Here is an 11,793-nt window from a genome sequence, read left to right on the forward strand (position 1 = left end):
CCACAACATGCCTCAGTGCCTCAGGCCATCTGATAACCATCCATCTCTCTCCCGCCTTCCCCTTCAAACTGTCCAATCCTTCTCTTCCTCCCTTCTTCTAACTCGCTCTCCTCTTTCCCTCACAATTCCCTGCCTCTTTCTCTCAGTCTCTGACTTTGTCCTCCCTCTCTTCTTCTCTCTGTCCATCTTCATTTCTTTCTCCCTCCTTTATTCCCTCCTCTGGTCACAATCCATGTGGATCCACGTCAGGACTGACTTGCACAGCGTCTGTGTGTGACTGTGTGTCATGTAGGGTTGCCCACCAATTGTCTAGCTATTGAATTCACCAATGTGGCCCTCGAGTGACATGAGAGAAGCCCTGTTTAAGTGCGCGTATATATGCGTGTCTGCATGTGTGTGTGTGTATATATGCATGCCTGCATGTGTGTGTGTGTGTGTTATCAAACTCCAAACAGCAACTTTAAACAAACTGCTAAAGTAGATGACAAAGACTTCTGTCTCTCTCTGTACTCACTCGCATACACACACACAGGAACGTTGACCGTGAGTCATTTCTCCAAACTTTACCATATCTGAATGGATCGGAGCATTAGTCCTAAAAGTAACACTGACAATTATCTCTGTCCAGCTGATTCAGCTGCATGATATCAGTTTTCCTTGCAACATTAAGTCAGTCGATATGACTGTGGGGAGCCACAGAAATGCTAACTGCTCTGGCTAACATTCCTGTGGAGGTGAGTGAACTCTTAGTGAACTGGCTAGAAGGAACATGCTGGTTTGTAGGGCGCCTAATGACTCAAGTGCTTTCTCATTTCATGAAAACAAAGCTCTCTATAAACACTGTTTATGAGGAGAGTTTCTGGAAAATGTTGGGAGTTTGTAATATGTGATAGGTGCAAGGATTTTGGGGGATGGTTAGACCATTATTCAACAGTAACACGTATGCACAGAAACTTTTCCAAAACCTTTCAGGCTTTAATTTAAGTTATAGTTCACATGTAAAGTACTTTTTGTCATTGTAATTTACTGCTTGGGAGATTACTTAAAATACCAACAGAATATGGGGCAGTAATCTTAACCTTTACAAAGCCTCTAACAACATGTTGTTCTTTTAATAACACATGATGTTTACGCAACTTCTGAGTGGACATTTCTAAACAAGGTCAAATGCTTGCATTTTACTGGAAACAAAACAACAGTTTGCCCCTATCTGGCATGATCTTTTTGTAGTAAATTAAGAATGTCACCGTAATGCTTTGGTCAAAGGTCTGAGGTATATTAGCATGTTACTGAAGCTAACCCAGAAAGGTTCTCTGAGGTGCCAGCTGGGACAGATGGAGACCGTAAAAACACATGTTTCCTTCGGACTACAAGCACATCCTGTTGGTCTAACGGTAGATGTTTGGTTAGAGGGAGAGGTTCAGTCCTCCAGAGATGAGGGTGGAGCCACATGTATTCACACCCACGTTAGAGAATCAACACAAACAATTAATCCCAGGGATTGAGTTCATTCAGCACTTTCAGAACCACCTTTTCCCCAGAAGCACAAGCTAATGTCTGATTCCATACACTTTAGAACCATGGAACGTGCGACATGGGAACTGCATGTTACCTAGCCCTAGGACACGTCACTGAACTGAAGGTCAGACACACACACATCATGTACCATCTAGATTGCCATTTCTGCTTACGCCTCATCCTTCAGCTCATGAATGAACCATGTTGTGGTGCTGTGTTAATTTCCTCTGACTGGGAAAGACTTCTTGCAGCGGATGTTGACTGCAGTGAGGAGTGTGTGCGTGGTGTGCTTGGTTCGTGCGTGAGGGTGTGAGTGAGGATGTGTGTGGAGTCTTGGTGAAGTGTTACTAACTGGGGCGTCATGCACACACTACCAAGTGATCACAAAGCTTCTCGTTTGAGTGAGAGAAGCAACGAATCATCTGAACACACACAATCAGCATACCAGACTAATTTGTTTATAAAGACAACTAAAAGAGACCAGATAATGATTTTAAAGCAGACATTTAATAAAGCATAAAAAGGGTTGAGCACCATTATGAACATAGAGACATTATACAGTATATACAACCATAGAACATGTACAATTAAAGTCGATAGCGACAACAGATGAAGATAAAGAAGTTGGTTCATGCATATTATGGTCTGTTTTTGATTTTAAATATCACAGTGCCATGTTATCATCAGCAGTGAAGTTTTCTATAACATCTCTGTTCACCCTGTGGACTAAGCCTAACTACAATCTCATACAGAAGTCAAACTTTGCTTCAGTCACCAGTTGAATAGTACCACACATAGATATCCAAGAGGTACCAAACAAATATATTACGTTTTAAATATCTTTAATCCAAAAAACAACCAAATTAAAGCAGGTACCTTTCCAAAGCATTTAAATGTTGAATGTGTTTAGGTGGGTGCTCAACAGCTAGGGTTTGAGTCCATGGTAATACATACAAAAGAAGGCTACATAAACCGACAGTGTGGCAGATCAGGGCAAGTCAGGCGCTCCTTCCTGACCTCCATCTGAGGGAAAGTGCAGGGAGAGAAAGGATCGCCGGTTTCCTTCCAATTCGGGGGCCAAAGAAATGGCAATCCACCCTTCCCAAGTTTAAAGTTCATCTAAGTCAGTCAGCCATCTTTGCGGAGACCCTGATAGTGTTCAATGAAAAGAAGTTTACTCTCTTTTTCTAATAAACACAACCCTTAATTCAGCCTAGGCACTTGTTGAGCAAACAGGACAGCCAATTTGATTGGTTAAGCAAAAAGTCTAAAAGGTGGTCATCAGTTTGAAACCCTGACCTCCTTAAACGGTGGTCATGAGTTTCAGACTCCCAGACCTAAACCTCAGGATCTTCTTCTTCAGGTTGTGGGAGGCCTTGATCTTGACGAAGGCCTTGGCCTGGGCGGGGGTCATGTCATGGGGTCCCGACCCGGCCGCTGCCTGGCCGAACTGGGGCCAGTTGAGAGCTCCTCCGCTCTCCTCCGAGTCGCTGGAGCTGCTGCTCTCTCCCCCCAGCTCCACCTCGCTCACGCTGGACTCGCTGTCTCCGAAGCAGTTGGTGGTGTAGTTGGAGCGCTCGTCCTCGCTGGTGTCCATGACGGTGGAATGGAAGAGCGAGGCACACTCGGCGGAGTACTCAGAGTCGCTGCCCACATAGGCATAGGGGCTGGTGAACTGGAGGTTAGAGGGGAGGTACATGGTGGTGGTGGCAGTGGACACATGGCCAATCACATCCCTCCTCTGCCTGCGTTGGGCCCGCCTCAAGGCCTCCTCGTAGGGAGCCTCTGTGATGGCTCTCAGGCGACGGTAGTCACTACGCTTGTACTTGGGCTTGGCAACCACTGCCTCACGGTGACCGTGGTGATGGTGTCCATGGTGACCGTGGTGCCTGGATACAGCCGCGTGTGACCGGCCTGTGGAGACCACAGCGCTCACGTGCTTCTCCAGAACGCGGCCTTCTGGGATTGAGGCGGGGATGCGCTTGACACGGGACGACGCCCCTCGCTTGGAGATTTTGTGGACGTGGGAAGATACATCCTCTGGGAGGCGGGACTTCCTGTTCCCAGACCGAGGCTGCTGCTTCTCCTTGGTTGTTAAGGTTTCTGGCTCACCCTGCCCTGCCGATATCATCACCCGAGGTTTCAGAGCGGCGTTCTTCACCTTGACGACCTTGATGTTCTTCCCACCTCCCTTGCGGAGTTTGATGGCTTGTCGCTGGGCGGGAATGTACTGTGCGCTGACCATGTGACTTCCCTCATCCTGGCTCTGGGAGGAGGAGCCTAAGCTGACCAGCTCCAGAGATGGCCTATCGTCTTTCCCACTCGGTCCAGGGGGGAGGGGCTTGGGGCTGTTCTTGGGCGTGGCTGTCTGGGCGGTCCTGGTCAGGGTGTTCTCCACTGATCCAGGGTGGTACTGTAGTTTGCCTTCCTTAGGAGAGGAGTTCGCCTTGGGACTGCCCAGGTCCTGGTAATCCTTAGGCGGGAGAGGAGGGGCTGACATCGTCCCTGACGAAGGTCCTTTGTTAGCAGAAAAGGAGTTCTTTTTCTTCAGCAGGCTGTTGGTGTTAGGGACAGTGTGAATTTCACTGTTGGGGACTGTGTATCCAGTCTGAGGCTGGTTGCTAGGGACTGTGTATCCAGTCTGAGGCTGGTTGCTAGGGACTGTGTATCCAGTCTGAGGCTGGTTGCCAGGGACTGTGTATCCGTTCTGAGTGTGTGACTGAGACAGGGTACTCTCCTGTTGGACCGTCATCCCAACACCCTCTCCCGACCACTGTCTCTGAGGGGAGGCCGAGGGGGGGTCTGTGGTCCCCGTCTGCAAACACGGCGGCCAGCCGTGCTTCACCTCAGAAGTCCTCAGTGTCCCGTTCCCGAGCCCCTGCAACTGCCCTGCGCCGGCCTGGCCCGCAGCGCCCTGCCTCACACACAGGCTGGCCTGCCGGAGAATGCTCTTGGAGGGGTCAGTGCTGATGCTGGTCCTGGGCCTGGAGGTGCGGAGGGGCAGGGCTCTCCTCTGCAGCAGGCTGTAGATGTAGCTGTCCAGGCGCCTGGGGGACGGCGTGTGCTGGGAAGAAGACCAGGAGGTGCTCTGAGGTACCAGAACATTCTCCCTCTCTGCCTTCTGGGCATCTCCGGAGGTCTCACTCTCTACTCCTCCACCTCCAACTCCTACTCCCCTCCCCTGCCCACCGTCTTCTCTCCCAGGGGGCGCTAGAGAGCTGATAAACATGGGGCTCTGGACTGCCACGGCGTGGAGCGGGCTCGGGTAGCGATAGATGTCGCTGCCGTTCCTCGCCACCAGGTCACAGTGGTACTTGGATGGTCCGTCCGAGCTACCATCTAGGGAGGGGGGGTAGGGGGCGGAGAGGGAGCGTCGGACTGTTCCGGAAGACTGCTCGTCACAGGGACCTTCGCACTCTGCACAGCTGCCCAGCTCATCTGTAGAGGAAAGGAGAGAGGTCAGTCAGAGAGAGAGAGTGTTTGAGAACAAAATCAGTGTAGATTTGCAAGGTTGAAGCGACAGGGTAAGTGGCTATGACTCTCCTTCTGACAGAAGGATGCAGCACTAACAATGTAGCAGTTGCCAGCAGCAGGATTGTACGCTGCTGACAAGCTGTGATGGCATCCTTTCTTCATGCAGACTGAGGGTGTATGTGTTTGTGTTTAAGGAGGGGGGGTTGGGGGTTGGTGATTGCTTTAGACGTGCTAATGGCCCTTTTGTTTGACTCCTATCATAGGTGTGGCTTCTAGAACCATCTGCCTGGCTGGGACAACTCCTCAGCTGACCTTTCAGCTTCATACTGGTCCTCCCTGTCTTTAGCTCTCTCTCTCTCTCTCTCTCTCTCTATACATGTACACAATACCAGGCCCATTGTCTTTGCCCCTGTATCTTTTTCTGTGAGTCTACTGTCTTTTTTTCTCTTGCTTGCTCCCTCCATCTCTCACTCTTTATCTCTCTCTCTCTCCCCTCCAGAACTCAATGACACTGTTGTGTAAATATATCCTGAAACCTGCAAAAACAATACCAGCAGGGAGACTGGGAGGTGAGCTGAACCACAGCCAACATGAAAGGCTGCTTCTCCAGGAGAAGGGAGAGAGTGGGGGTCTTGGGGGGGCAGGCAGGGGGCTTCCAGGAGGAGGGAGAGAGTGGGGGTCTGGGGGGGCAGGCAGGGGGCTTCCAGGAGGAGGGAGAGAGTGGGGGTCTGGGGGGGCAGGCAGGGGGCTTCCAGGAGAAGGGAAGAGAGTGGTGTTTACAAAGTAAACAGAACAAAAGGATCAAGACTTGTGGCCAGAAGGGCCACATGTGACATCAATCACCACGGTGATGTTCTGACCTTGACACAAGGCAGGAGAAGAAAGAAGCAAGGAGGGAAGTGAGGGAGGCAAAGGAGAATATCTAGCGGATCAAATTAAGGTAAATAAAGAGAAATGCTGGGGATGACAGCAGAGAGGGATAAAAGAGGAATACGGGGCGAGGAATGAGAGGTGAGAGGTGCTGTGAGGGGGGGGGGCATTCTCTCACCTGCGGGGCGCAGCCTGCCGTCGGAGGAGCAGAGGGAGGTGTCGAGAGGACTGCACAGGCAGGTGCTGGAGCGACAGCTGGATAAACACTCACTGAAGACCGAGTTTGAAGAGTTGGAGAGAGAGCCAGAAGCACCGTCGCTCAGCTCGTAAAAACCTAGAGAGAGAGAAAGAAGGAGAGAGAGCGAGACGGCAGGAGAGGCGAGGCGGGCGGGGGGAAGAAAGAGTGAGCACATAGTGGGAGAAGGAGAGGGTTAAGAGAGCAGAGAGAGACATTTTAACACATTGATTTTACACCCCACAGAGAAGAGATACAGAGAGCTGTCATCCAAAGTATTTATTACCCAACAGCCTGAGCTATTAAAAGGATGAAGGCAGAAATCTCAAGCACTCGAGAAACACACGGGTTTAGAGTAGATGTGGGCTTTGGTAGGAAGGTTTGGTTTTCTTGCTATTTGGAGCGAGTTTAAAGTTAGAAGCACTATTCTGTAACATGCTTGCTTACTAAACAAGCTTGGGAACAGACAGGAATACTAATTCCCTGACGACAGACGGAAAAAAATTGGCCATGTCTGAAACTTGATCAATGTAGGAAAAATCCACTTCAACACCGGCCTCTACTTATTATAGATGTGCTCATTCCTAGACACTGTCTGGATATGGTCTGATATGGTCTTGCAATTGAAAAATGTTAAACTGTCAGATGGACTTATAGGAAGGCTGTACAATAACATTCTTTTGTGTTTGCTTCTACTGATAGAGTGATTTAGTCCATGTCCTTGGTTCTAATCTGAGTATGGGACTCTCAATATAGCATTCTGTCTGTGGTGCGGCTGACAGAATTATACTGGCCAACATGACCTCCCTCATTAGGAATGTGCGTGTACAATTCACATGAGGATAAGGCGGCACACCAGACACCCAGAATGTGAGCTTTACCATATCAGTGGCTGCCCAACACAATGGACAGGCTTGATTTCTCCACCACAAGACACTGGAAACATAAGGGACAAAATCGACCAATGCGATTGGTCGCGTATGGTTGTCAGGAGGTCCTTACTGACCTGAGCTTGGCCGGCTGTCTGTTTCCCCCGGGTCATGTGACACCTCGGTGTCCAATCGGAGGTCACTGATCTGCCTGTCCAGCTCCTGCAGCTGAGTGATCAGGCCGGCGTCCCGTCTCCTCAGACAGTTCTGTAGAGAAACACAGGAAATGGTCATTCCTCAACATCCTGTTTCACATAGTCAGCCTATAAGAACATTAACGTCCTCACTCCTTTCTGCGAGGGTCCAAATTTTAGACTAGGTCTCCAAATACTCCTTCATCCCTTGAGAAGAACCAACAGCACGACTGGCATGATTGGCTGAATCATCCACACACCTTCCTGAATTTACAGAGTGTCTTCAAACCTTTAGGCGGACTGTGTCGGTGCATATCAGAGGTCATTAACTGCTTTAGTCCTGGGCTACATTAGACCCATGTCCGGCAGCAGTGCTGACAGCCCCTGCTCAGAACAGCCATGTGGGCTATGCTAGCTATTCTGTCTATGTGGAACAGGCCACTCATGACCACAGGCAGACCAGGAGGTATGCTGCATGCCACTCTGCAGGGTGGAGGACACAACACCAGTGCAGAAGCAGACCCCGAGGGTGGGGGCAAGGTTGGCAACGACAGACACCATCCAGCTAATGACCTGCTCTCTGATGGATGGCCCGGCTTGCTCTGACAACTGTTCCATCCAACATGTACCCTGTACCCTTCCCGTAGATACTGCACAAGATCTGACAGGGCTGGAGCAGAGGAACAAAGTGGAATTCAAACCGCTGACCTGTGAAATGAACCCTGGTGTCTACCATTAAACTATGAATTGGGTGGATGTTCTGGTTTTTAAGCAATAGGCAAGGTTACTAATCATACTAATACAAACTAACAAAAGTCTAACATAGAAGGAAGAAACGTGAACCACCATATTGTCCTTGTCTCTCTGTCTCTCTCTTTCTCTATCTCTTAGCATATTGTATTTGGTCACCCCCTGAGAAGGAGTTCCAAGTGTATTTCTAACACCTCTCCCCACATCTTAAGGAGTAGATAGGGGTCCAGAGGCTGGTTTGGAATGCGTCCCAGGCTGCCATTTGCTGCCGAGTTCCAATAATGCAGCCCAGACTCCAGTCAGTCAGGGTAGGCTATATGTAGCAGAGCAGGACTTCCTCTGTAGGGGGAATGGCAGGCAGTAAAGCCAAGCCTCTGACAGGAGTTAGCAATGATTAATGAGTTTCAACCTCAGAGCAGAATAGGGCTTTGGAGACCACTTCTCACACTAACAAACCACCATTTGCAGCAAAAGACTGAGAGGCGTGGAGTTTCAGGGATTGTTTTTTGAATGCAGAAAAGCAACTTCACTCCCTGACTGTCTGAATCAACAGGATGGGACGTGACTGTTGTGCAAACAGACTACCTGAATATGTTGTTTGGATAATTGTTTATGACCCTCCTTGAATAGCCTAAGATAACAGGCATGTATATATGACCTACATCATTGTGGAGCAGATGTAACTTTTTCCACAAACACATTTCTTCCTGATTCAATTCACATTGGATAAAAAAAGGCTCAAATTGGAAACGGGTGTTTTTGACCGGCTTAAACGGCTGCATATGAGGCGACCAGGGCTATAACTCCTCGGCATCCTTTACCACCAGCGGGAGGTGGGAGATCTGCTTGTAAAAGTTAATTTCGGTCGCCCAGTCTATTGTAACTCATCGACAAATCTCATTGAGGTGACTGGACCCCCTCGCAGACCGCATTAGTGCACCAGGAATCTCCTGCGACCTTCAGGAAGCTCGATTTAAATAACACTCATTCCCATTCTTATAAGGCCATCCTGCTATTCCCAGCGTTTCTCAGGGGAAACAACAGCACTGGTCTGACAGTAGGCTTACTCACGACTGATAATTAAGCAAGGCATAAATAATTAAAAGTCTTCGCAGTTGTTCACAGTGTACATGAATAACACCATGGTCCATTAGACAAATATTCCCTATGAAAAACAAAAGGGTATTTTAATTGACCTGGAAAAGGCGTTAGAAAACCTTTCAGAACACGGAGCCTACTGTCTTGCCATTGTCATGACTGCTGAATCCACCTTTACCATCTCCTCTATGCGAGCATAGCAAACGTGGCCAACTTTATTATGATGTTCAGTTTTTCCATGGACTGCAAGATGCCAGCGCGCCTGTAGGGTAAGTAGACCCTTGGGTGCAGGTCCAATAGGAATTGCACAGCTAAATGGATACGCGGCTATTACAAAAAATAATAAATTACTGAATAATTGTGCAGAGAAATAGTGTACGTACCAGTTGTTTTCGCAGCAATAAAATATTTTCCTCGAGAAGTTTCTCCTCAGAGTTCAAGTAATTCTCCTCGCGCGTAACACAGGCTTTATCTCCAATTGGAATCGCGTCCTCAGGGTGATTGAGCACATTTCTGACCAGTAATTCCTGCCTCTGTCTCAAGTATTCCAGCTCCCCCAGACCCGCAAGCGTTGCTTCAAGTCTTTCCCGAATACGCAGACGATCCATTTCACCTTCCACCCGTTCTCGGGAACGAGCATCACATTCCCTCCTGATATCCCGCATCTGTGAGCAGTCATTGGAAGGCAGCATCTCCGAGGCTGCGCCCGTTTGCTTCATTGTATCCATCCACAAGCTACCACCAAAGATTTACAACATCACACTGTCAACTGTGGGACACATGTGGTCACTTTCTAAAGACACAAGAAACCCATACTGTTTCAAGGATTTCGAAAATAAAATATGTCACATAATTCGTAAATGTAGCCTATCTTTTCAGTCCAGTGTAGTCCATAACTTTTTACGATGTGTCAATCCCAAGGACCTGCATAAAATCAGGGCAAAATGCACGCGCCAAACGTCCGTTCGTTTATCAAAGATTTACCAATATTATTACATTAGGACGAGATAAGTTTTGCAACAAAAAAAAGTACAAAAAACGAATGATAAACGCTTAGTTGAGTGAACTACAGAAGTATAAACGTAGAAGACCACCACTGACAAGTCGCTCTGTTCGCACTGACTGAATTGTGAGTTCAATTCAGCGATGTAGCGGACAACGGACGTTTACATTTTACTGTGCTGTCCTAGTGCCCGCCGGCTCCCATCTAAGACACTGATAGGCCCTGTGAATAGGCAACTCAAACAGTGCACAAATGTATTTCCACTTGGATAGTTTGTTGTACAACTGATTTTAAATGAGTTATGAACTTTTTCAACAATTAATTTGCAATAAAAATATGTTTCATTTGCAAATGTAAAAAAAAGAAAAGAAGGTGTGCCAAAGTCAATGACCATGCACTGAGCCATGTTAAACGGTAACCTTAAGATGAGAGCGCCCTCTATTGTGTAGAAGAAGAATGGATCAAACATAGCTGTATCGCACAGTAACAAATGGGAGTTTGGTAATTCACTTGGGCTTTAAAGACTACAAAGAGAGACAGAGAGAGAGAGAGAGAGAGAGAGAGAGAGAGAGAGAGAGAGAGAGAGAGAGAGAGATGTATTACCAGATAGAGACAGATAGAGCAATGCTTTATGACGTAAAATATGTACTTACAACTAGACAGTTATAGCCCCAACAGGGGAAGCGCATCTCTCTTAATTGGACGGATGATGTGCTTTGCTGATGAGTGCTGGTCAATCACCCTACAGTCAATTTCACACTAATTAGGTACACAGTACTGTAGCTGGGCATCACTCAGTTCTGATTTAATAATTGACAGCTACATCTCTATGTTGATACTCTTTCAAAGCAACAACCAAGGTGAAACTTGAAAAATGTATGAAATGTAATATATATATATATTGTTATGTCATGTTATATATAACAACCTCCCAAAGGCAACTGTTATATCCCATCCCTTTCAGGGCAACACCAAGTTCTAATTAGTCAGACTAAATTAGAGAGGGATTTAGGATTTTTTTGTGGGGCTTTATAGACATACTGCTCTATAAGAACCAGCTGTGGGGAACATCACCACTAACCCCTGACCCCTGACCCCTGACCCTGCAGGGTGACCTGTCAGCCATCAGTCTAGCAGTGATGCACACCAGGAGGGCCAATGTGAACACTCAGTTCCCCAAATGGTAGAATAGCAGTAGTTATAAGAAATATTAACTAAAAAGGTCAAAATATAATCCAAACTAAATTTGGATGGACCTCCATCCAAACCCTTACTTACCTAAAAGTTGCAGAATCATATCAACAACCACAGACTGGAGGATCTGGCGTGAGAAATTGGAGATAAAATTTAATTGATTCAAACAATGAACCATAAGTACAGCAGTGGGTGTGGCAGAAGTAGGTGCTTGAGGGTGAATACTAGTGTCTTCATAACATTAGTATATGTGTAACCACTGGACCACACCAAAAGCAATCCTTTACCAAGACAGTAGGATTACAGAGAGAGAGAGAGAGAGAGAGAGAGAGAGAGAGAGAGAGAGAGAGAGAGAGAGAGAGAGAGAGAGAAAGAAGAGAGAGAGAGAGAGAGAGAGAGAGAGAGAGAGAGAGAGAAGGATAGAGCGAGAGAGAGAAGGAGAAAGAGAGACAGAGAGAGATAAGGAGAGAGAGAGAGACAGAGAGAGATAAGGAGAGAGAGAGAGAGAGAGAGAGAGAGAGAGAGAGAGAGAGAGAGAGAGAGAGAGAGAAAGAGAGCGAGAGAGAAGGAGAGCGAGAGAGAGTGAGA

The 11,793-nt window shown here is 47.6% G+C and overlaps 1 protein-coding gene across 1 annotated transcript; it reads right to left on the reverse strand.

Annotated features, from left to right (window-relative positions):
• Positions 1–2,020: 2,020 nt before the first annotated feature.
• On the reverse strand, positions 2,021–10,116 carry dact1 (dishevelled-binding antagonist of beta-catenin 1). The gene is made up of 4 exons (XM_084678486.1): positions 9,392–10,116; positions 7,104–7,233; positions 6,041–6,196; positions 2,021–4,956 (listed from the first exon to the last, which is right to left on the reverse strand). The coding sequence occupies exons 1-4, from the start codon at positions 9,734–9,736 to the stop codon at positions 2,822–2,824; spliced, it is 2,766 nt and encodes a 921-aa protein (XP_084534612.1). The 5' UTR covers positions 9,737–10,116; the 3' UTR covers positions 2,021–2,821.
• Positions 10,117–11,793: the final 1,677 nt, after the last annotated feature.

This window comes from Hypomesus nipponensis, chromosome 3 (assembly GCF_054491055.1).
Source record: "Hypomesus nipponensis isolate SF chromosome 3, ASM5449105v1, whole genome shotgun sequence".
NCBI lineage: Eukaryota > Metazoa > Chordata > Actinopteri > Osmeriformes > Osmeridae > Hypomesus > Hypomesus nipponensis.

Coding starts and splice junctions, on each gene's coding strand:
- dact1 (XM_084678486.1), bottom strand. CDS start 9,736: ATGGATACAATGAAGCAAACGGGCGCAGCCTCGGAGATGCTGCCTTCC. Junction 6,197..7,103: donor AGACAGCCGGCCAAGCTCAG/GTCAGTAAGGAC, acceptor CTCTCTCTCTAG/GTTTTTACGAGCTGAGCGAC. Junction 4,957..6,040: donor CGGCAGGCTGCGCCCCGCAG/GTGAGAGAATGC, acceptor TTTCCTCTACAG/ATGAGCTGGGCAGCTGTGCA.